Source organism: Vespula pensylvanica, chromosome 21, assembly GCF_014466175.1.
Source record: "Vespula pensylvanica isolate Volc-1 chromosome 21, ASM1446617v1, whole genome shotgun sequence".
Lineage (NCBI taxonomy): Eukaryota > Metazoa > Arthropoda > Insecta > Hymenoptera > Vespidae > Vespula > Vespula pensylvanica.
In genome coordinates this window covers 841,455-866,594 of record NC_057705.1, presented here as the reverse complement: position 1 = coordinate 866,594, position 25,140 = coordinate 841,455, and the positions used below count along the sequence as shown (strand labels likewise).

The window sequence follows — 25,140 nt, the reverse complement described above, 5'->3', positions numbered from 1 at the left end:
TTATCCGCGCAGTTCATTTTCCTATCAGGAATATCTCGAATATCAAAGCAGACATGAAATTTTTAATCCAAAAGTTATCGTAGACCAATCGAATCCGTTGAAACTTGGCATTCCTTTCGCACACGTAATCACCGCAAATTTTTATTCCTATCACAGATACATTAGAGACTATATGCGCGAAATAAATTTGTTTCCTAATTCGATCATTCGTATGAACGTAGTAGATTTTCCATTTATTGTTAGATCCCTTAATCCGGAAAATTACACGCACATGTTTCATATTGTTTATAAAAAGAATGTTTATAACCGGCCAACTTACGAAGATCTCTACAAAGGGCTCGTTCTTTTGAGAGATCTTATGAACAAAATGAAATTGAAGGATTTGGCTATGTGCAAAATTGGCTCTTTTTACGAACGACTTAATTTTAACGAAATCCTTAAAATGACAGAGTTTGTTTTCCTTAACACCGATATAAAGATACGAATTGGTTTAAATCTCAACACAAATTACCGATTGATGAGATCGAATCCAACTGAACGTGATACGAACGAATGTTTCGATTATCATGTGAACAGAATCAATCAATATTTTTCTTTCGACAGTGTACACGCATCCAGAACCGCTCTATATTCGACCAATGAAAATTAATTTAAAAAAAAAAAAGAATAATTATATAAAGGAAATTACTATAGAAATATAATACATATATATGTATTATATTTCTATAGTATACATACATATATATATCTATACATGTCTATAATAATATAAAAATCAAAGAAAAAGAAAAAAAAAAACTACTATAGAAATATAATACATATATATATATATTTATGTATTATATTTCTATAGTAATCATATATATATGTATTATATTTCTATAGTAAGATAGAAATCAAAGAAAAAGAAAAAGAAACAAAAAAGAAAAATTACATAAAGAAAATTACTATAGAAATATAATACATATATATATGTATTATATGCGTGTGTATATGTGTATGTGTGTATGTGTGTCTGTCTATTTATATACTTATCTATCTATCTATATACATATTATATAAACATATATACAACATATATACATTTTATCATGTTTCATACATATATATAAATATATACAGTTTTTATCACGTTTTATATATATACATGTATACATAGATATCTATATATTTATTATCAAAAATATATATACTTTAATATATATACAAAAAAAGAAGAAAGACGTATTTCGGAGAATATCTGAACGATATTGTAGGAACTAACTAGAGAATAGAGTCTGAACAGATATATTATAATTTAAATTATTAATTCAAATTATTATTTATAATTTAATTATTATTTAAATATTTATTATATTGATAAAATGATGTGACATTTGTTCGATCTTAGAGAAATTATGTTTTGACAAAATATTATACAAGAAGATAATGTACATCTGATTTATCACATCTATTTTATCTATTTATTTACTTATTTAAAACATCAAACTAAAGATTTTATTTTAAATTTATTTGAATTTAAAGATTCTATTAAACCATGATAATGAAAAGACCAAAGTTATAGCAAAAAAAACAAATGTATAATACAAAATGGATACATATATAAATGGAAACATATATAATGGATACATATATAAATGGACCAACAAAAAAAAAAAAAAAAAAAAGATACAAAACATAAAATACAAAAAAAAGATACAAAAAATAAAATACAAAAAAAAAATAAAATAATACAAAAAATAAAATAAAAAGAAACATATCGTGTCTTCTGTCTAACTGCCAAAACATTTATTACAAAGAAATAATGAAATAATAATAAATTAATCGTTTATTAGAGTAATAGAAGAAAAAAAATATAAAAAAGAAACAAAAAGATACAAGACATAAAATACAAAAAAAAGATACAAAAAATAAAATACAAAAAAAAAAAATAAAATAATACAAAAAATAAAATAAAAAGAAACATTCGTGTCTTCTGTCTAACTGCCAAAACATTTATTACAAAGAAATAATGAAATAATAATAAATTAATCGTTTATTAGAGTAATAGAAGAAAAAAAAATATAAAAAAGAAACAAAAAGATACAAAACATAAAATACAAAAAAAAGATACAAAAAATAAAATACAAAAAAAAAACAAAATAATACAAAAAATAAAATAAAAAGAAATATATTGGTGTCTTCTGTCTAACTGCCAAAACATTTATTACAAAGAAATAATGAAATAATAATAAATTAATCGTTTATTAGAGAAATAGAAGAAAAAAGAATATAAAAAAGAAACAAAAAGATACAAAACATAAAATACAAAAAAAAGATACAAAAAATAAAATACAAAAAAAAAAAAAAATAATACAAAAAATAAAATAAAAAAAAAATATATTCGTGTCTTCTGTCTAACTGCCAAAACATTTATTACAAAGAAATAATGAAATAATAATAAATTAATCGTTTATTAGAGAAATAGAAGAAAAAAAAAAAAACAGTTATCCACATCTTGTACTATACAAAATATTGAATGTACATTTGAATGAATGGAGAAGCTCGAATGAATCAGCTGATAGCTCTAGTAGGTAGTACGCGTAATAGTACACAAGAAATCATAGTAGAGGGCAGGTCATTTCTTGGTCCATATCGATTGAGCGCGGAAAGTTTTCAGTCACGTTTTTTTATTAATGAACAGGGCTGCATTTGTAACTTTGGAGACCCTTGCCCTCTTTCTTCTTTTTTTAATTTTGGTACCTGACGCACTCATGTTCGTGTATTAAAAAAATGAATAATGAATTGTCAAATTTAAATTGAAAAAAAAAAAAAAAAAAAAAAAAAAATTGTAACTACAAGTTATATATCTTAACAGATTAATCATTGAAGTTCGCTTTAAGGGTTAACGGAGTTTACGAAACAGGCTTACGATAAAAATTTCTAAACTAAAAGAAACACCATATGAACGAAGGACGACAAAACGTAGAAACGAAATATCGTTTGGTGCCTATCGAAAGAATATTTAACCCTTTCACCCTTAAATGCACTGAAACTTTGAACATATCGGCTTGAAATTATACCGACAGGCATTTCCTACGTACATACATATGTACTTATATAAGAGAAGACAAATACACGGACATTGTGTGTCATGTACAGCAGGGGTTATCAGAGCTAAGCTCATAAATTCGACAAAGTAACATAATTTTTGAATATACCAATCGAACTTTGTAACTATGAATTAAGAAAGAAAGAAAGAAAAAAGAAAAAAAAAAAGAACATTTCCAATGCTCGTTCGCAATCACATTTAATATTTGTTATTTATTTCGTATTTAATATTGCAAATGAGGTAAATAATTTGTTATCGATATTGACCGATCATTTTTTTTTTTTTATTTCTCAAAATTCTCAACATAAAATTCATCTGAGAAAAATTATTCGAGTTAACATCCCGAAATTAACCAAAGTACAAATGAGAGTATAATTTAATACGGGAGTGAGACGAAAATGACCTCGTAGGTTGATGATTGCGTAACGAGTGCAAAACGGAAATGAGCTTTAATAGGATAAAAAGGTATAGGCATTATGGTGGTAGGGCAGTATATTGCAGATTGCATCGCACTCTGTACGGGGACTTTGAACGAGAAGGGAAACCATCTTTGTTTCTTCTACAACTCTACTCTATCATGGATTTCGTGATAATACCGTATTTTTTAGGTTGGTAACTTCTCTCTCTCTCTCTCTCTCTCTTTCTCTATCCCCGCTATCAGCCTATGATTCATATTTCGATCTAATTAGACTGTAATTTATTAAACCGTTTCTGTCTTAATATCTCGATATTGCAAAAGTAAAAATGAAAGTTAAATGTAATATAACAAAAGTAGACTAGTATAAAAAAGCGACAAATTTAATTTAAAAGGAAATGTAACTTTATGTACATCCAAATTTATTGTTCTAATGTCAGAATTATTTAGAAAAACAACTTATGTATCGATTATCAAGCAAACTTCACAAAACTTTCCGCGAACAAAATATAATGAAAATCGTCGTCGTCGTCGTCGTCGTCGTCGTCGTCGTCGTCGTCGTCGTCGTCGTCGTCGTCGTCGTCGTCGTCGTCGTCGTCGTCGTCGTCGTCGTCGTCGTCGTCGTCGTCATCGTCGTCATCATCGTCGTCGTTATAAAATCTTAACAGGCAAACTTCGTTCGCAGTATTAACGTCGTATGGATCAGTGATCAATGAAACCGACAATTGGAAGATAAATGGCACTTATTATCAACCTGAATACACTTATTTCGTCAACATGAATTACGAAGCATCAGCGGAAAGAAATCAACCAGCAATTTACAAGTTGAATTTAACGTCCGTAATGAAATGCCAAGCGAAAGACTTAAATATCCTATCGTGTTCGTTGGAAAAGAAAAGATCTGTACTGCTGGATTTGAAACACGACACGTATTTCGATCGAATACAAACTAGCAAGGAAATGTTTGAAATACGTTTTGACAAATACGGAGTCGATAGCATTCGAGTGTCCTCGAAGATCGACGAAAGCGAATACAGCTTGATCAAATTGATCGTTAGCCAATTGAATATTGGTACCAATTTAAGATCACACAGGTTCTCATTGATATTTTTGGATAAAGAAAATTCTACGGCCGGTAGATGCGACACCCTTTTTAGCATAACTCAATTCCCTTGCAAGCAAACGAATTTTACGATCGCTGATTACAAAAACTACAAAATGCGTACGATCTTGTACGACTTCTTAAGCGACACGATTGTTTTGAGAAAAAGAAGGAACCTCAGAAAATGCGAGAAATCCACTGAAGTATCACCGGTCGAGATTAATAATTCGGTTAATTTAACCGTAGTAAGTAAAAATCTTTCGCGATCTTTCTTTCTCGTCTTTATCTTTTTTAAATAATATATTTCATTTCATGTTTCAGACATCATCTTACAGTGAGATACACTTTTGCAAAGATTCCTTCGAAAGTTCTACCATAATCGAAGGTAAATCATTAACCATCAATCGCGATCCACGAACTTCCGTTTTCCGGCAAGTGATCAATGTCCGTTTGGAGAACATCGGAAAGAGCGCAGAAGATCTATCATTTCCTAGCGATGCTGCGAGCGATATTATTTATTTACATAAAACTGTCGAATCTAATCATTTCGATACATAATTATTATTTTATTTCTTTCTTTTCTTTCTATTTCCTTTTTCTTTTTGTTACGAATAGAAATAACTCCTTGATACGCCGAAAAAGAGTATTATATTTATACATATTAACGTATAACAATTAATGGATGTTTCTTTTTTTAAATAAAAATTCTCACTGTCATTATTATTTTTCAATTTAATTTAATTATTTCGTGTTTTTTATAATATAAATTAGTAACTGTATCCGGTAGCATCTTAAATTTTGTTTCTTTCTTTCTGTTATTCTATTTTTTTTTCTTCTTTTTTACTTTAATAAATCGAATCAAGTAACCATTTGCAAGAGGAGATAAGCGATTAGCCTAAAAACTTGAATAACACGGTGACCTCGTAATCAGTGTTACAATTGAAAATTGAAACTGAGAATTGAAAAGATTTAGATGAAAAATCAGTTTTGAAAAAAAGGACATAGACGACGTTTCGCGTAGATATATTTAAAAAAATGATTCTATAAATGCGTGCAGAAGAAATTCGATAATATGCGACGAATTCTAGTCTAAAGGTCTAAACAATAGTGTCGCTCGTTAAAATGAGACTGGTATAAAGGAATTTAGAGAAGTGTTTTGATCGTAAAACATGCGTCATCTTAAAATGGTACCGTTGATGACGAACGAAGCAAACTACAACGACAACGACAACGACGACGACGACGACGACGACGACGACGACGACGACGACGACGACGACGACGACGACGACGACGTGATAATCCTAACTCTTAATGATAAGTTAACCGGTCGTATATAAAAGCAGATTCGTGAGCAAGAAGAACGTTAAATCACTGTAGTACGTCCATGCCAAGACAGAGACATGAACCTGACGATAATCCCGTTCTTCTTAGGTCAGTAAAGTTAATCAATCGAGTAACGATCATTCTAAACGTCATAGCATGATATATCCTATTACAATAATTATATAAAACAAATAGTAAATGTTTTGATATGTATTTTAAAAAAAAAAAAAACAATAATAAAATAAAATAAATAAGTAAATACTACTAATAATAAATAGACAATAAGGAACAAAAAAAAGCAATTAATTTCAATTTAGCGACACAGTTCGCCCTACCGGAAATAGAAAAATGGAAGTACGGACCGGAAATAAATTATCAAGTAAACTTATTGACAACCGTTATCAACGAGGGAGAAGACGATCGGCTAAGGATTGATCTAAATGGCGACATGGGCTGCCGTTCGAAAAACGAGGACAGTATTCTCTGTCGGATTTCTAAATTGACATATCATATCTTTGATATGATTAACAACGTCAACGAAACCAACGACATAATCGTAAATAAACATTTCGAAATAGGTTTCAACGCAAATGGTATCGAAAAATTGGTCATGGAAAATCCGATTCACGTCGAACATTTGAAATTGATATATAATTTTGCGGCGCAGTTGAATATTGGTGTTAATATTGGTCAACATTTGAAAACTACTTTCTCGTTTGTCAAAAAAGAAAATTTTACTCTTGGCGAATGTGACACTATTTTTAATATCTCTTTGAAAGAAAAGGATCGTTCTTCTTCCTCCTTTTCTGAAGAAGAGGAAGAAGAGAAAGAAGAAGTAAAAGAAAAGGAGGAAGAAGAAGAAGAAGAAGAAGAAGAAGAAAAGAATTCGACGTTCGGTGATCTTGACGAAATAAAGTTAACATTGATCGATGTGCCCAAAATGTCTAGTGACATTGATCTGGTTATCGAAAAAATTCGAAATCCAAAAAGATGTACTCGCGGTGATAAATATATGTTTTGGTTAGCAGGAAGCAACGAAAAATCTAACGTGGTGAGTGCCCATTTTGTTTTGTTTCTTTTTTTTCTTTTTCTTTTTCCTTTTCTCAAAGCATGAATTAAATAAAAGAAAAAAGGAAAATTGATATCCCTCTTAATTTCAAAAATATTTTTTTTTTCCAAAGATATCGTCCTTCAGTCGGATTAATGTTAAAGAAAATGAATCCTTCGAAAGTTCTACGATAACAACGGTGAAGTTAAAATTATTAAAACCTGCGATCCTTCACGAATTTACCAAGATCAAACTGAAGAGTATTAATCAAGCAACTGGTCCACTTCCCACAATTACCCGCCCGGTTATATTAAATTTTTCTAGTGACGACATCACGGAAAATAATTTAATCGATTAACGTGTATCCATTAAGACCGTTTCTTTCGTTAAAGCATGTACCGTAGTTAATATTTTGTTAGAAAAATTTCTTTGATATATCCGACTATCGATAAAGTAGATTCTCAATTTATTCTCATAAGTTAACACGTTATTATCGATGGAGCAAAGAATATTCGAAAGAATTATTAAATAACCATATCGATTACATTCGTAAAATTATTTCATCATATCCCGTCTATCTTTTGAAAATTTTCAAAATCCTCCGACGAATATTACGAAACTCTACGACATTAGAATAGAAGATTGGAAAATTCTCAGCAAATTCGTCTAAATCGTCGTTGCTTCTCTCAACGAGTTGATTAAATTATTGGACAAGGTCAAGTCGAATAATCGTAAGTAACATGGAAGGACCTTCAAGCCGTAAGAACAGAGTCAAACGAATTACATTCTTTCAAGTATAGTCGTCGATTCTCTATTAAACTAGAATAATTAAAATAACTAATTATATGTATCACGTGTGGGTTGTCATCCTACCAAGATTAAGGACATTTTTTTGTTTATTTCCATGACGAATATACAAGTTAATAATTTTATGAATTTACGTCGTACACCTCTTATATTTCGTATGCGCAATTAATGATTCTTTTTGCATGATCATGAAAACCGGTCTATTCGAATGATTACCATATATTTTTATTTCTCTACATTATCGATCATAAGTCCTAATCGTTACTATTCAAGTTGAAATTCTACAAAAATCCATTAATCTTTTCTGCGAATTAATTATCAATTGCGTTTACTTTCAAAATCTAATACGAACGTGTAATACGAATATCTAAATTTGCTTATCGATTTCCTTTTGTTAGTTTAATGATATTTTTTATAAAGCGTTAGGATAATTGTCTTCGATAGATCCACGTTAAAAGATTTACGTATTTTATTTTTTATTTTTATTCTTGATATGATTCGAATCGATCGTTTGAAACGTATTCATCTAAAAATAAAAAAAAAAGAACCTTGTTTTTCTTTTCTTCTTCTTCTTCTTCTTCTTAAGTTATCTACAGATGGATATGCACACATTTATTGCACTTTTCAAGACGACAATTGAAATTTGATAAAAATTTTCAAAAGAGCGTCCTTTCTTTACTTTTCTTTTGGTCTAATACGATCAGTGGCACGATTTGTTGCAACAGTTTATCGATTTTCTCTTAAATCGTATAAAAATTTATTTCGTATTGGAATACGATGAATCCAATCTTTTCAAAGGGACCTATTTTTAAGAGTTTTCTAACTAAGCTCAAGGAAATTAGATACGTTTACAGATACACGTAAAAAAAAAAAGATCGTAGCTTTGGTGGGCATCGTTGATTCTAATCTATCGGTAAACATTTTCTAATCTCTTTAAATCCTTATTCGTAATGCTCTAATTTTTTTTTTCCTTTTTTTCGTTCTTTTTTGTCATTTGATATCGTACGAGTCTACTTGATAGAAATCGTAAAAAAAACTAAATCCTGTCATTAAACTTATCCAATTATATCGCATTAGAAAAACATAAAAAAACACGATTATAATTTGTGTACCGTTTTCTTTTTTATAGTTTTGTAATAGCATTGTTGCAAAAAGTTACAAAAAGTTTACTATAAAACAGTACTTTGGAAGGCTTTATAAAATGCTTCTGAAAAAATTCTAGTAAACATTTGGAATGTTGTATTACGTTCTTAAAAGAGCATACGTGTAAAAATCTTGCATAAACATTGTTTATCGATTTGTATATCTTATACTAGAATGGTTATTTTCTATGAACCTTTCGATTGACGTTAACATGATTGCGAAATTGTAAAACAATGTAGCTGTAAGCTAAGGACAGTACTTTTATATTTATAAACGCGTACCTGTGTATATATAATGTGTGTATATATATATATATGTATATGTATGCATGCATATATATATATATATATATGTATGTATGTATGTATGCATGCATGCATATATATATGTATGTATGTATGTATGTATGTATGTATGCATGCATATATATATATATATGTACACACACGTATATATCTAACAGGTTATCCATCATCAAAGCACTCCAAATGATAGTAAATTATAATTTAATGTTAAGCAATGAGATTAATTTTTTTTTTTTTTTTTTGGAAATATTTTTCAATTATTATAATCACTTTCGTTCCTTTACACTTCGATGGACGAAACAATGAATTAAGTTCCTATCATTTTAAGTTGGACATAACTTAAGCACATAGCACTTTGATCACAGTTTACATTCCTCTCTTATTTAAATGATTTAGATTTGGAGCGACGCAAAGATGAAGGACATGATTTACCGATCGAAAGATATACCGAAAAATCAAATGAATAACTAAGAGAGTTGTTGACGAAGAGAATCATTTCTATCCTTTGACAAATCTAACAAGTATAATAACGTAGTAGTTTTTCTTGTTTTCATTTTTTGATTCTCTTGGCTTTATATAAAAAAGGGACAAGCATGCATGCATATGCACATACACACACACACGCAACAGTACGAACATCTATTTTCTCTCTCTCTGTCCCTCCATTTTCTACTCTCAAGTTTGATCCTAATGAATCGTGAAAAAGAAGCTATCTTAACCTACGTATATACAATTATTATTATTATATAATAATAATTATTATTATTATTATTATTATTAATATTAATAATAATATTATTATTATTATTACGCTGTTGGAAGAGACCTAGAGCACGAGGAAATATAATGCCCCATCAAAAGTTCTTCTGTAGGAAAGTAACGGCATGACAGTAAGGATATGGCTCGACATTATTGACTGTTATTCACGTTATTTTGCTGCTTTACTGAATCCATATTAGGGATGTAGTCCATCGCCATCAAACAGGCAAATACGGTCATCACCATTTTCGGTTTCACCTCGGTTATGTCTTCTGGTAACGCATAGACACGAGCACCACATTTTCGTGCCAAGGATATCGCATATTTGGCGTTGTCGAGGTTTTCCTACAATTTCGATCATTTAATTAGAAGAACGTTGAATTCGCCGAAGAAACGATTTTATATATAACATGTTATTAATTATTTGAAATGACTTACTTCCTCTGTACCACCCTCTTTAACAAGATCATAATTAACAGATCCAGGTTTGATTGCGTCGATCAAATTGATAACTACCTTACCATCCGATATCGCGTAATCCTGAAAACTTTTGATACTACTGTTCTTCCCTGCTCCTTGCAATTTAGAATTGACCCATTGTACGATTTCTTTTTCGACCAAGGTACTCCCCTGCGTACCAGTCAACGACGTCAAAATTGACAGAGTGTAAGACCTCATCAGTTGCCAGATAAGAGCCAGTGTCAAGGTCGCGTTCCCATCGTTAATGTCCTGCCCTGCTATACCGACCAATGAGAAGTTCATCTGTTTTCCAAGTTCAACCACGTAATTGCAGTTTTCTAACTTCTCCATGAATTTTCTTAACTTGGTAAACTTTTTATGAACTTTGTGCCAATTGACTGTACCAGGCTTGATGATGTCATATAATTGGAAGATTACTAATCCATCGGCAAGATCAGAATAAAGCCAATTGACGTGAGGTACCACACCCATAGAATTCATCCAATTCCTATATGTTTTCTCTTCTCGTGTCTCTTCCAAAGACTCCAATCCTTCGATGTTGTTCTCAGGCTTATCGAGGCCAGGATAATTGTTAAACATGTTTGCGACGAATGCCAGATTGAGTTTATAAATGCCATTGACAACGTCACTAGGCGTAACGAAGCTACGACAACCTAATTTTGCAGCCTGTTGGAGCATGATTTCAGCTCGTGACAAATGATTTGGTTCCATTAAAGCTTCCACGGTGACGCCAGCGGTATTAGGTGCAATTTGTTTGATCAAGTAAGTATAAATTTCAGAATCCGTGATGTCCGATTGGAAATTGTTGCATCTTCTAGCGATACCAGCATTTTCTAAATGATGATTGACCCATCTTAAGAGTATGGACTCCGGAGAAAGTTTCAGAAGATCTTCAATACGTTCGCCATCTTGTAAAAGTGTTGCCAAACCAGGACAATTCTCTAAAGTAATTTGATTAAATAAACCAATTCTAATAATTTGCCATAAGAGACCTAAGACCAAGTGTGGTGATCCTTTGGTAAGATCATGGGCATCGATATTGATGATATTGCAACCAATAGACTGTGCCGATGATAAAGCAAGAGTCAAGTTTTCATGTTTCTTATACAAAGTCAAACTCTTCTTGTTGATAGTTCTTTCATCTATAGTATCGGGGCAAGAATGATTGATGATTTTACTGTAACAAATTTATTTAAAAAATTAGTCATCGATACAAATTTCATCTTATTATTAGGAGAAAAGAAATGCTATCAGATAAAAGTATACTTACCAAAGAAGGATACCGTCTTTGACTTTGTCATAAAGAGCTTTACCTTCAGAGTCGATAGGTAACAAATGTTTTAAATCAGGATCGTGAGCAAGATTAGTATTGATCCAATCACTGAAAGCAAGTTGTTCTTCAAGTCTAACGGAATGAGTCGTACCAACGCTCGATGCTTCCGAAATTCCTCCCAACGTTTCAAGATTCTCCTTTTTCGAGACGACGTGCTTGAAAGTGGACCCAAGTTCGTTGGCCTTAAGTTCCTTACAGAGTTTCTCGAACTCGTCGAAGGACAGCCGGCCCTTGTGTTGTAGTCTCTGTTTGTCGTCATACTCCTCGATCATTTGCCGCACTTTATAGCCGGGCATTTTAAATCCGCAAACGTCCAAAGCGTTCCGCAGTTCAGCCAGATCGATAAATCCATCGCCGTTTGCATCGATCTGTATATATACAGAAAAAATAAGATTAATAAAGAAAAAAAGATAAGAGTTTAAGTAATCAATTTCTCTATCATCGACAATAAAACACTGTGACACATTAAGTGACACATTAATTGAACGACACTAAGTGACACATTAATAATTTTATGTGTCACTGTTATTAATATGTATATATATATATATATATATATGTCTGTGTATGTGTGTGTTTTTAATTGTAACTATACTATGTATATATTTTTTATATATAATAATGTAACTTGTAACCTTCACGATAATACTATATTTTTAATGTATAAATATTTTCTATATGGATAATTAGAAAGATTACTTGATCATATTATATACGTATATGTGATTAAATCATTATAATGATTAAACCATCTTGTAATGATTTTCGATTATTAATGATAACTCAAATAAAAGAACAATGATATTCCAGTGCTCTTCTACATAATAAAAGCTATAGGTATATGATATATATACATGTATGTATGTACATAAGAGTCTCTGTTAGAAGAGTGCTGATCGGGGTTAATCGACCCTACGCGTTCCTACGTAAGCATTCCTCGGAAACAACGTTAGCACTGTCGTCGATCAACGAATGCTTTTCATCGTTAAAACTCACACCCAAAGAGAAAGAATTTCAAATGTACTCACTAAATCAAATAAACGACCAAAATCATTAAAATATTCTTCCATGATATCCCATCTTCTTAATTTTAAGATCTCCATTTTTTGTACGAGAGTAAGAAAAAAAAGGAAAAAAAGAAAATTGTTTAAAAGAATCCTACCAAAAAAAAAAAAAAAAAACAGACGGACAGCAAAAGCTACGTTAAACTGCTTCTTCGACTGACGTTTACACGAGAACTGAACTATGATACGTTCACCCTTATCAATCTTATCGTTAAACATACCTGATAATATGAAGAGGAGGAGAAAAAAAAAAGAAAGAAAAAGACAAAAACAAAAAGAAAAAAACATAGAAAGAGACGAAGAATATATCGTGGAATTTATTAAAAAGAATTCAAAAATATTATACATACATACATACACATGTGTGTGTATATATGTATATATGTATATATGTGTGTATGTATAATATAACGTAACCAAGCATTTATCGCTTTTAATGTAGATATAATAGATTGACAGATAGATCATAAAATTGATCTATATAGTATTATATGTGAATCATCTGTGGGAAAACGCGGAACTCTCTTTATTATCCCACGAAAGTGTGTGCATCAATTAAGACTACAATATGTGCACAGATTTTGTGTTGTTTACATATGTGATCACGCACGTAGTATCACCAAATTGCGAAACCTAAAAATAATTTCGTTTCAAGTACCCTCTTTCACGACCTATACCTCCCTCTTTCTTCTTTCTTCCCACCCTTCCTCCTTCTTTTCTTCTTTCATTCTCTTTATCTCACGAATACGTATACCAATATTCTCACAACTTCAAATTAATTCAAATTATTATTGAACAGATTCAAATTAATTGAAATTAAAATATGAATGATATTACATTAAATTAAATTATATTATAATTAAATATGAATGCCTTCATTAGTTCAAAAAAATCAATGATATAAGGTGATATTAATCGTTATTAATTATCTATGTTACATAAATGCCATTCATGATAAGCTTATTACGCACTGTTGTCAATATTACATTAGTCATTGTTGAGTCTGACAATGAAATAAATTCTATATAGAATATTTTGGATTGGTCATGAAATGATAACAGTATTGAGAAATAAGATTATCTTCCAAGATATTCGCATAATCGAAGAGATAAATCTTGGTATCTGTTATAAGATTTAAAAAACAAAACAAAAAGAAACAAAAAAAAAAAGGAGGAAGAAAAAGAAAGTTTATCTGTGAAGAAGGTAAAGATATTTTTGGAGAAGAAATGGAGAAGTTGATCTTTAAGATATTACTAATGTTCTAATCCAAGGATCTTCATTAAACTACAAAATCGATTTCTTTCTTAGATAATCAAACAAACAAAAAATGATATCCACTCAAAGATACTCGCAATAAGCTCTTAATTTTCAGAATGTTCTTTGGAAATAAATCGCGACTTATCAGCAATTATCAAAATTTCATGAAATCATCATTGATAAATCCTCGCTAAAGTGTTTAATTTTCAAAGTGTAATAACATTGAAAGAAATCACGCAAGGAGTTACCAAACACTCAACGTGTGCAAGCAACGTTCTCTCTCGGGGTCATTCTCTCTCTCTCTCTCTGTCTCTCTCTCTCTCTCTCTCTTTCTCTCTCTCTCTCTCTTACTCCAATACTTTTATCCAGAAAACTGGTTCCACTGGCATCGCATTGCGCCTGTCCCTCAGAATACCCCAGTATCCACCCGTAGAAATCACGATAGAATTACCTTAGAAATAAAAGGAAGAATCGCGACTGATATCTCTTACTTAGTTGTTTCATGTTAATAAACGTACATATATATATATGTATGTATGTATGTATGTATGTATGTATACACATATATACATATATAACACAATCTCGATTAGCACATAGTCCTCTGTCTCTGTCGATTACATACCCTCTCGCTGAATCAAAAGAGATAACAAGTAGCCCGCTAACTCACTAATATATGTTTCAATGACACTGATAACGTTTTTATATATATATATATATATATCGAATGATTCATCCTTTCGTTTGATCGTTATTATTATTATTTTGGTATATATCTATTTTTTTCTTTTTTCTTTCTTTCTTCCTTTTTATTTCTTTTGACTTCAATCAGCGATTGTTATTCAATCCCGTCAATCGCAATGATCGTTCGTTCGTCCTTCGTTCATTCGCTCGAAAAATTTTGAAAGGAAAGTTCTATCTTTGAAATTAGTCATTCAACTGGTATGACAGGTATTTAAACTTGCGCCGATTGTAAGAAAACCTTCGAGTCACCTTGTCCTGTCGAAGACACTAGCGTCACTAATGGAAATTATTATATTATCTTATCTTTTGTCCTAAGATAACGAACGTACCGATTAACCTTTATTACGATGCGAACTAGAATATTAGTTATTCTTGTTCCCTTTCAAATGAGATGTATACATTGTACATGTATACATGTCGATTATGATCGACAATGGAATAAAAGAGAATTCGATTCTATATAACGTAGTTCGCTAATAAAAACTTAATCGATCGATTGTTAGAATTTAATTAATAATTGAGAATAAATCAATCATTGAAATACAAATTAGAACATTGGTATTCTTATTTTCTAATGGTAGGCAATAAGTTCGACGATAAAATAATAAAATCTTATCAAACGTAGCCAAGCGATAATTGTGAACAGATGAATTAGTTCGAACGATCGAATCGTTTCATCAATTGTAATTCTATTCTTGCTCTGGAAGATGACCTTTCGGTAACGACATCGCATCTAGGTGATTAAAAGCTTGTGAGAAAGAGAGAAAGACGATTCACCCACCCACACTCGTAACGTCCTTGGGAAACAATTTATGAAGGTCGTACTTTCCATATAAATATATACAAGAGGTTTGCATCATACATTAGAATTGACAATAATTGAAAAGCTTGACACACGTCAGTTTCATTTGAGGACATTTTTACGTATTTACGTTTTAAGTATATTATATCTTTATCTATAGAGATATAATGACACTATACTATAGCACAATATATATATATATATATATATATATATAAATAAATTAATAGTATTGTATAGTATAAATTATCATTACGATGATATAAGTAATATGGATTAGTATTGTACTAAATAAAATAATATAAATTAACCAACGTTTACATTTTATAAAACACACTGTTTAGATTTTACAAGATTATCGTTATAGTCTTAACTGACCGCAATCAATTTACATTTTAGAGTGTTCACGCTGTTATGAATCAATTAATTAGCACGTTATTCGAAACGAGGTTAATGAAAGAGATAAATTACTGTCGGGTTGAAATCGAGAGTGAAACTCATTGCGAGTAATCCTATATGGTATTTAAAACATATAGATACGTATGTATTGTGTAAGTACCAACATATATGTATATGGATATATATATATATATATTTGGAATGGATGAATGAATGTATGTATGCGTATATGTACGTATATGTGCAAAGGTATACAAAAGAGTGCATATATTCATGTATGTGTATATATGTTAGAAATGTATATTATATATATATATTTAAAAGAATCGCTCATTTAATGGATTCATGTTGTTTAGTTATTCATTGAGAATAACTCGTTTAAAAGGCGTCTAATGTAAGAGCTTATCTCGATTCGCTTTTAGAAACGGCTCGTGTCGCTGAGATTCAAGGAGCGTTAAATTACTCGCGCGGTTAATGCGTGCTCGTGCCCCCATGAAAAGTCGTTTTCTTCGCAAAAGATTATAATTCGTTCTACGTACTAGCATGATCCCTTGCGTAATTTTCCGCCATTCGCCATTCGCTTATAGCTCTCCACAGTTGTTCTAACAACCCCTCTATAACCTAATTTCTTTTTCTTTTCTTTCTGTCTAAATGCAAAATTATTTATTGCGAAACTCTTATAGTGGAATTTATATACTTTTTTTTTTTTTTTAATATGATCGATAAGTTATTACTTATGCTGGAAATATATATTAAAATGTAACTATGCTATTATGTATTTCATACTTCACTTTAATATATAAGATACTGTTGATTAATACTATTGATCAATAATATTAATAAAAAATTAATAAATATTAATCGATAATATTAAAAAAAAAAAAAAAAAAAAAAAAAAATCTTCGATTTAAAATAGACGCGTTCCAAAGTGAAGAAATAAGTATCGAGAAAACCAAGAGAAAATTATGGTTTTGTTCAGATTGCATTTCCAATGGTATGAGTCATATGATCGTGAGTTAAGCTTCATACTCCACTATGTTTACTCTCAAATATTATCGTGCTCCCCTTTCGAATTGATATAAAGTATGTATATATTAGCTCTACCAAACATTACTAGCATTAACTCATAATTCTTTTCTAACAATTGCAGATACAAATACATATGTACATCTAATGTGTATCGATAATTTTCAAGTGTTGTTTGATTAGATTGATCGATATATTTTATCTTTTCTTCATTTTTTGATTAAATCTTTTTTCTAATTTTTTAAACTTATATACATATACATATATGTGTGTAATATATAAACGATATAAAAGCGCCATGTAAAATATAAAAATATAAAGAACTCTTTCCTCGCAGAGAGCCTCATTTTCTTGACAATTACGTCGTTGTAAAGAACGAGCACGATTGTCGTGTTACGTGCTAGAAATAAACAATGGGAAATAATTTCACAAAAATTTGTAGTGCTAATTCTCCGTATACAAAAAAAAAAAGAAAAAAAGATTGTACAAGAGAAAAATTAGAAATTCAAGATTTAGAAGGCCTACTTTGTTATTCGGTCTACATTAAAATTTCCAACGTAATTTTAACCACCAACTTCCCCCTTACTACGTATTTTCCTACCATTCTAATAATTATCACGAATTATCAGGAAATATGGTTGGTGAATCGTCGAATGATAACAAATGCAAAGGAGGAAATTCCGTATATGATATTATTGCAATTTCTTTCGTTTTTTGTTCTTCTTATTCATTGGTAATAAATATTTATTATTAACATTTATAAAAACAACTTTTCGTTAGACTTAATTATATATACATACATATATATATATATATGTATGTATCTATATGAAGCATATAAAAATCTGAAAATGTATATAAGAACTACGATGCACCAAAATAATAAACAAGACAAGATTAATCAATCTGTAACTTGAAGCAAACTTATCAAGCATGATACCCTAAAAAGACATATCCGTTCTGACTCACCAATCTAGCGATACCTTATATATACGTATATGTATACGTATACGTGTGTACATATGTAATGTGTGTATGTATATATTTATCCAGAAGACCGAGCTATCGAAAGAGGATTCTTAGTACTTGAATCCATTCGTTGCTCTCATTGAAATTCTCTGCAGTCGAAGATTTCAACAAGTAAAAGAAAAAGAAGAGATTCGACGGTCTCGGTAAGCTGATTTCGCAGAACGAAAATATTATCTGATTGTTTCATTCGATATTATGTACATATTTCCTGTTGTTGCTATCCAAGCTAACTACTTATTTACTATTCTAATCTCCACCTACAGAATAGCCCAAAATTTCCTAACCGATACTAAAAATCAATTTCACTTTTTCGACAACTTTTCAAACTAATTGATTTACTTCGAATAGTAAAACTACAAACCACAATCTGATTAAAAAAAAAAAAAGAAGAAGAAAACTAATTAATTTTTACAATCATCTAAAAAGTTTTTTGCTTACTTTGTGCTATATAATACTGGTCATAAAGGAAAATAAGAATCAATTGAAAAGAAAAATTCATTGATGGCCAACGTTAAAAAAAAAAAGAAATCCGATTAAAGAAAAGATCGTTGATACAATCAAAAATAAAAAGGAAAAAGAAACTAAAACGAAAAAGAAAAAAAAACAAAAAAGCAAACGAATAGAAAATCGTTTGAAAAATGTACTTATACCTAACGTATGTAAAAACATTGTAAGGAAGAATTAATTACAAGTACAGAGACGTAATAAGAATTCTAAGCGTGGGAAACGAGCCGACAAAGCGTAGTATAGTGTATGTACTTAACATAAGCCTTAAGCATCTAGTTATACATATATATATGTATCGTGTGTGTGTATCTGTCTATATATACAGTATACGTGAGAATGAGATAGAGGAAAGTAGAGGTATTGTTGGTCTGAGAAAGAGACTGGACTTCCTTCTCTCTGAAATCGTCCTTTCTTCTTTTCTTTTCTTTTCTTTTCTTTTCTTTTCTTTTCTTTAAAAAATACATTAACACGAGGAAGTAATAAAAAAAATAATACGTATGCTAAATACCGAATGCTATTGTCGAGTTTAACAAAAAGAAGAAGAAGAAAAAAAGCTCGTTAACGTTTCGGACTTTCACATGTAACAATTTTCTATCAAAAAAATTTATTATAATCGATTATATAAAACAATATCTATCTATATTATATATATATTTTTTGTTAATAATAAAAATATTAAAACAAAAAAATGTTCTTACAGAGGAACAGATAAAAAATAAAGAAATAAGAAAAAAGAATTCTACAAACAGAAAAAGTCTCGAGGGAGAGTAATCGATCTCATTCAAAATAAAAAGATCACGTGAAAACTATCGAACCACACCATACATACTATGTAGATTAAAACAAGATTTACGCAATGTTATTTTTAGTGGTCGATCGTATGTTCAATTTACTATTCCAGTAACGTACTATATTGCATAATAAATATGGCACACCGATTGTGTAATGGAGAGTATATAGTTGCGGTAGTATCACTTTCCTTTTCTTTCTTTCTCCTTTTTTTTTTTTTTTTTTTTAGAAAGCTTCTATAAAAAAAACTATTTTTGAAACGTCTTTCAAATACCGTCGTGCATTATTTTTTATTTTTATTGTTAATGAATCTTCCTTCCTACATTCCTATCTCCCTCCCCCTTCCTTCCCCTCTCCCTCTCTCTCAAATTAATAATTCTGTTATATTAAAAATATAACGAAAAAAAAAGAGAGAGAGAGAGAGAGAGAGCGGAAGATGAACTTCTTACTTATTATGAAAAACGTTCTTAGCCGTATTAATTTCACGCTTATAAAGCTATGAAATAGTTCTGTTCGATATCTCACGGTAAATTGAGAACAAATTGCTTGTAACGTACAACAAAATTCTTTTCTCCCTTTGAAAATATAATAAATAAATTTATAAACTTTCTCTGTGGTTTTAAGTACACAAAAGAAAAAAAGGAAAAAGAAAAGAAAATATTTAATCATGATAAATTATTATTATTATTGAAAAAGAAAAAAGAAATCATCATGATTAATGCTATCTCGAATGAAATTTCAATGTTCGTGCATTATTCATTTTATTTACAATATTCATTTCACTTATTAATCATCTTTTATTTAAAAAAAAAAAAAAAAAAAAGAAAAAAACAATAATACAAAAGAAAATCGATATAGACATATATATTTCAGAGTTATTTAATATTAAGATATTATACGATATACAATAATATTAAATAACATTGTTAAACTTTTGACAACAATTCTCTGAAATGTTTCTTATACTTTTAGATTAAAATTTCACTCGTGATAGCCTTTTAAAAGGGTATAATAGTTAAAAGAAACATATTGTGGAGCGGAAGAATATAAATACTGTTGTACCCCCAACTTCGAGATAAACGACGAGGCCAACGGTATGATTTCGTAGAAAGAAAAGAATGGCACGTGCCAACGCGAAGTTCGAACGCTTAGGGGGTCCCATGGCACGCTTAGAGTCGACTGAAAATAATTTCACCCTACTCGAAGTGTGTAAAAGAATATCGGGGAGAAAAAAAGGAAACGTAGTTAAATATCACGCGAACGTCGAGAGTAGCCTTTTTCTTTTTCTTTTTCTCTTTTTTTTTTTTCATTTTTGTTTCTTTTTTCGTTCGCCAAGAGTTTCGCATGAACGAACAGAGTAACGATGAGTTAGTAACCATGAGAAGAATCAGTGGAAAGGATCATTCATGTACCATGGTGTTTACACGAAATTACTTCCCGTTCTACTAACAATAAGCTTATGCCAGCAATATTTTCCATACCATTGCACGATCTTGCTTATTCTCTCCGAATGAAATAAGAAATAGATATGTAGATAAATAGAGGGTGAACCAAAAAAATTTCTACATGATTTTTAAAACTCGATCGATGTACATCGGACCTTAAGCTGTTTGCAATTTTAAAAGTTATTCTTCTAGTTTGCAATCTGCACAAAAACTTGGTATAAAAAATCTCTAAAGAGAATAGAAAAGTTACTGTGATTTTACAGTGGTAATTTTAAAAGCTATGCTTCTAATTTTACGATCTGCAAAAAGAATGTAGAAAAAAGAAACATTAGCTTGAGGTAACTCGAGAAAGAATACATTGATTTTTTCTTCTTCTTTTTTTAACATCACTACGACACTACGAAACTTTTTTGGGCCACCCTATAGCGTAACGTAAGTTATGCTGGTACGTTGAGAGTCAAGATTCGACGGATGTCGGAAGGGGTTGCGTTCACACCGGTAACACGATCAATAAGATAATTGAGAAGACTTTCTCGACAATGCCGGCGGAAGGGAGTAATTTCGTCATCTCCCTTAGTAAGTACATACTCTTACGCAAGGTCATTGTTTTAGATGGGATTCTCTGATCGTAAGCTAAAGTATCATTGAGTAAAAACGATCTTCATTGTTAACCTCCCCCACTTCCATCGAGAAAAAAGAATACGTGAAAGAAAAAATGAAAAGAAAAGCTTATTCTTTGAATTATAAATTGTAGAAAGATCGAAGTGTTGTTAGATAATAGTATAATTAATACTAGCGTGTCTGTCTGCGTATGCGTGTACAAATATGTATTTAGGTATAGAATAATTTCTATATAATAATACCTTGTATATTTATTATTGTATATTTATTATTACTATACTATTATTTAATGAAAAATTAGAGTATATAAGTATTTATTTATTATTAATATATCCGTTAATACTTTATTAATTAATATCATTATATAATGATATTATAAATGAACAATGTTATGATAATTTTAATTTTATATTAACGTTAATTCATTACAATATAATTATTATATGATTATATTGCAGTAGAGTATAGTTATAATGAAATTTTCTGATTACTTAACACCAATGTTTAATTATGTAATATCATGCTTACATACTCTTTCAAATAAATATAGAAGAAAGGCGTATTTAAGATCAATCGAGCATGAAAATCGTTGCACAACCTACACCTTCCTCCCACTTATTGAAAATGTATATATATGTATAGAACAATAAAACCATTTCAATTGAAAAGTACACGTGCTGGGAACGAGTTGAAATACTATTATTCGAAATGTCAGTGCCATTTCTAATTAAAACAATAGCATTATATAGTCCAGTGCAGATGTCTTATAAACAAAGAAACAGAGAAACTCGGAAAGAAAGAGAAAGAAACGATGAGCGATCGATCAATCTATTTAATATTCTAAATCGGTGATATCGAAAGGAACAAGTAAAACATTGAAAAAAAAAAAAAAAAAATAAAATAAAATAAATTAAGATTATATGAAGAAACTTGAAACGTGACGTCATATATGCTTCATACACGTGGATAAACATAAGGCATATTATACATATGTATATACGTATATACATATTTTACATTCGAAATAACAAACAATCGCTGTTTCGTTTATATCAAGGCTAATAAAAAAATGGGTGATTCACGCATTATCATTTCTTTTCTTTTTTTTTTAAATTGAAAGAGATAATAAATTTTGCTAATCAAATATTTAGAAAATAATATCGTAAGAATGAATTATTCTCTTGTATTTGTCATTCGCGATATTTTCGTATCGTATATTTTTATTAATTAACTGGATTGTTTATGAAATATCACGGATCGTTATAGAAATGTTGTTAAACGACTGATACTACTACTTTAACTTATTCAAATTACTTCTTGTTATTAAATATAATATTTATGTTATATAGAAAAACTGACGGAGAAAAGAATTTTTTGATATATTTACTAAAAAATTAATTTCGATGAAAACATCGATGATCGCAGTAAGTATCGCATTATTGGAATATTCGATTCGAAGTAAAATTCGTTTGTATTTCGACTACGTAATTTCACTACGAGAGTCAAGCGTCATATGCATAATACGCATATTGAAAGGAAACATTAAAAGTTGTGCATTTGCTCGTTCGTTTTCTATATCGGCAATTCCAAGGATACGAATATAAGATATGGTCCGACGAAAAGGCACTTTATATATTATATCGCTTTAACGACATATTCTTAACTGCAAACGTATGCAAAGACCATTTTACGGTGTAAAATTACGTATCGTCCTTCGTTCGAGAAATTGGATGCATCGTATCGTCGTTAATACATTTATCGTACAATTCGAATTTTTTTTTATCCGATCAAAGGCGAACCAAAACTTTGTTATTACGTAATCAAAATCGATTAAGCTACAATCACACAAAATCGATTAAACTATAACACGTATATACCATTTACGTAACGTAACGATGTTATTATTATTATATTATTATTATTATTATTATGTTTTTCTTATTATTATAGAGGAGACATTACTGAACGTTATACTATATATACATATATACACAAACATATACTATTAACACTATTAAATAAAATTCGAATATAAAATTAATATCGTCACGTGATCTTGTCGTTAAAAAAAAAAAAAAAAAAAAAAAAAAAAAAAAAAAAAAAAAAAAAAAAAAAAAAAAAAAAACCCGAATACGAAACGTATGGACAACGTTTGAAATACTTTCGAACGGATGTAGAACTCAAAAAAAGAAGGTGATGAAAAGAAAAAGGAAAGAAAATAATTTGAAGAGAACAATGGAACGGGTGTGACACCCAACGTGGTTGTTCCACGAGGGTGGGTTCTCACAGGAGCACGTTGATAAAACCGGCGATCGATAAACTACAGTCGAGCCTCGCCGTTCTAACCAATGCAGTTTGTATCAATGTAACAATGACTAAGAGAACGTACATACGCATTTTATCGTAAACGATCGTATCGATGTTAAATATCAAATAAAACAAGAAAAATTGAGAGAATAGAAAAATGACGATTCCAAAAGATATAAACAAATTAGACGGTAAAGATAATAAAGGACTTACAGCTTGAAATTGTTCAAGGAGTTCCTGTCGGTCGTCGATCGCGGTGGCCATGTTGTCGAATATATATATACGTATATATATATATAATCCTTCCGCCTTCCTTTCTCTTCTCTCTATTAGCTCGATATGTGCCCACTCTCTCACCTTCTCTTCCCTTTTTCCTATTTTTTTATATCTTCTATTCGTCGTGCCTGTGATATTTAACAATGGCACGACGAAATTCTACGATACGATTATATTTCTATGACGAGATCTAACTAACGGACATTCAAGGAGAAAACACAATATTATTATTATATGTATATATGTATGTACGAATATATATATATATATATCAAAATAATCACGGAGTCCTTCGAAGCTACGTCCAAACTAAGCGAAGTCGCGACGAAGACTGAACGTTGTTGCCGCGATGGCCGGGACACCGCAGCGCGCGCCATTCGAACCGAACATAAACGAAATTTCCCGAATACTCCCGAAGTTTGTCCTTCTCCTACATTTCGGTTTAGTTCGGTTAACACCAGGCAACCGTTGACACGTTCCCGAAGCCCCCTACAACCATTACGTTTCGTATATATCGAATAACTCTCACAAAAATATTATCCGAACTTGTCTGTATCTGACGTTTTCTCATCTCTCCTTCCTCGTTTTACCTAAATCAGGTTTCACATTTTTTTAGTATCTCCTGACGAAACCAATCACTGTTCTGATCGGTTTTCTTTCTACCTTCTTTTTTTTTTCTTTCTTTCTTTCTTTCTTTCTTTAATTCATTTCGATAATATTGAATACAAATTTCCCATCAAATTTCAAGAATATCGATTTCAAAATCGTATTCGAAACGTTATTTTACGTTTACGTGTGTATATATATCTTGTTGGATTTGAGATTAAAAAAGATACATTTCGATAATATTTAATTCAAATTTTCCGTCAAATTTAAGGAACTTCAATTTGAAATTCGTATTCGAAAAGTTTCTACGATGAATATATATATATATACACACACACACATGTGTATATATATCTTGTCGTTCGATTTGAAATGGAAAAAGTGTTAGAATTGTTGAAAAGAAAGGAAGAAACGTTTTTCATTCCTTTCAAAGAATTCTACGAAAGAAATATCTTTAAT

General features: G+C 30.2%; 3 protein-coding genes across 4 annotated transcripts; 2 read left to right on the top strand and 1 right to left on the bottom strand.

Moving 5' to 3' along the window:
* The first annotated feature begins 3,465 nt into the window (after window positions 1-3,465).
* Window positions 3,466-5,325, top strand: LOC122636344. Its single transcript, XM_043827477.1, has 3 exons — window positions 3,466-3,699; window positions 4,192-4,853; window positions 4,930-5,325. Exons 1-3 carry the CDS (start codon window positions 3,534-3,536, stop codon window positions 5,164-5,166), a joined length of 1,065 nt encoding a protein of 354 aa, XP_043683412.1. The 5' UTR covers window positions 3,466-3,533; the 3' UTR covers window positions 5,167-5,325.
* A 926-nt stretch (window positions 5,326-6,251) lies between these two features.
* On the top strand, window positions 6,252-7,526 carry LOC122636348 (uncharacterized protein DDB_G0284311-like). Its single transcript, XM_043827484.1, has 2 exons — window positions 6,252-6,985; window positions 7,116-7,526. Exons 1-2 carry the CDS (start codon window positions 6,383-6,385, stop codon window positions 7,338-7,340), a joined length of 828 nt encoding a protein of 275 aa, XP_043683419.1. The 5' UTR covers window positions 6,252-6,382; the 3' UTR covers window positions 7,341-7,526.
* Window positions 7,527-9,480: 1,954 nt separating this feature from the next.
* On the bottom strand, window positions 9,481-24,401 carry LOC122636340 (plastin-2). Of its 2 annotated transcripts, XM_043827467.1 has the most exons (5): window positions 24,360-24,401; window positions 24,013-24,269; window positions 11,747-12,177; window positions 10,435-11,653; window positions 9,481-10,341 (listed from the first exon to the last, which is right to left on the bottom strand). In XM_043827467.1, the coding sequence occupies exons 2-5, from the start codon at window positions 24,061-24,063 to the stop codon at window positions 10,147-10,149; spliced, it is 1,896 nt and encodes a 631-aa protein (XP_043683402.1). In that variant the 5' UTR covers window positions 24,064-24,269; window positions 24,360-24,401; the 3' UTR covers window positions 9,481-10,146. The 2 variants fall into 2 exon arrangements, with proteins under 2 accessions (XP_043683402.1, XP_043683401.1); XM_043827466.1 differs by lacking the exons at window positions 24,013-24,269; window positions 24,360-24,401 and adding an exon at window positions 12,838-12,980.
* Window positions 24,402-25,140: the final 739 nt, after the last annotated feature.

Bases quoted from the DNA above. Each gene is read 5' to 3' on its own strand.
- LOC122636344 (XM_043827477.1), top strand. From the start codon at position 3,534: ATGAGCTTTAATAGGATAAAAAGGTATAGGCATTATGGTGGTAGGGCA. The intron at 3,700-4,191 runs GTTGGTAACTTC...CTTCGTTCGCAG, and splicing joins GATAATACCGTATTTTTTAG to TATTAACGTCGTATGGATCA. The intron at 4,854-4,929 runs GTAAGTAAAAAT...TTCATGTTTCAG, and splicing joins ATTCGGTTAATTTAACCGTA to ACATCATCTTACAGTGAGAT.
- LOC122636348 (XM_043827484.1), top strand. From the start codon at position 6,383: ATGGGCTGCCGTTCGAAAAACGAGGACAGTATTCTCTGTCGGATTTCT. The intron at 6,986-7,115 runs GTGAGTGCCCAT...TTTTTTCCAAAG, and splicing joins GCAACGAAAAATCTAACGTG to ATATCGTCCTTCAGTCGGAT.
- LOC122636340 (XM_043827466.1), bottom strand. From the start codon at position 12,912: ATGGAGATCTTAAAATTAAGAAGATGGGATATCATGGAAGAATATTTT. The intron at 12,178-12,837 runs GTGAGTACATTT...GTATATATACAG, and splicing joins TTGGTCGTTTATTTGATTTA to ATCGATGCAAACGGCGATGG. The intron at 10,342-10,434 runs GTAAGTCATTTC...TCGAAATTGTAG, and splicing joins AAGAGGGTGGTACAGAGGAA to GAAAACCTCGACAACGCCAA.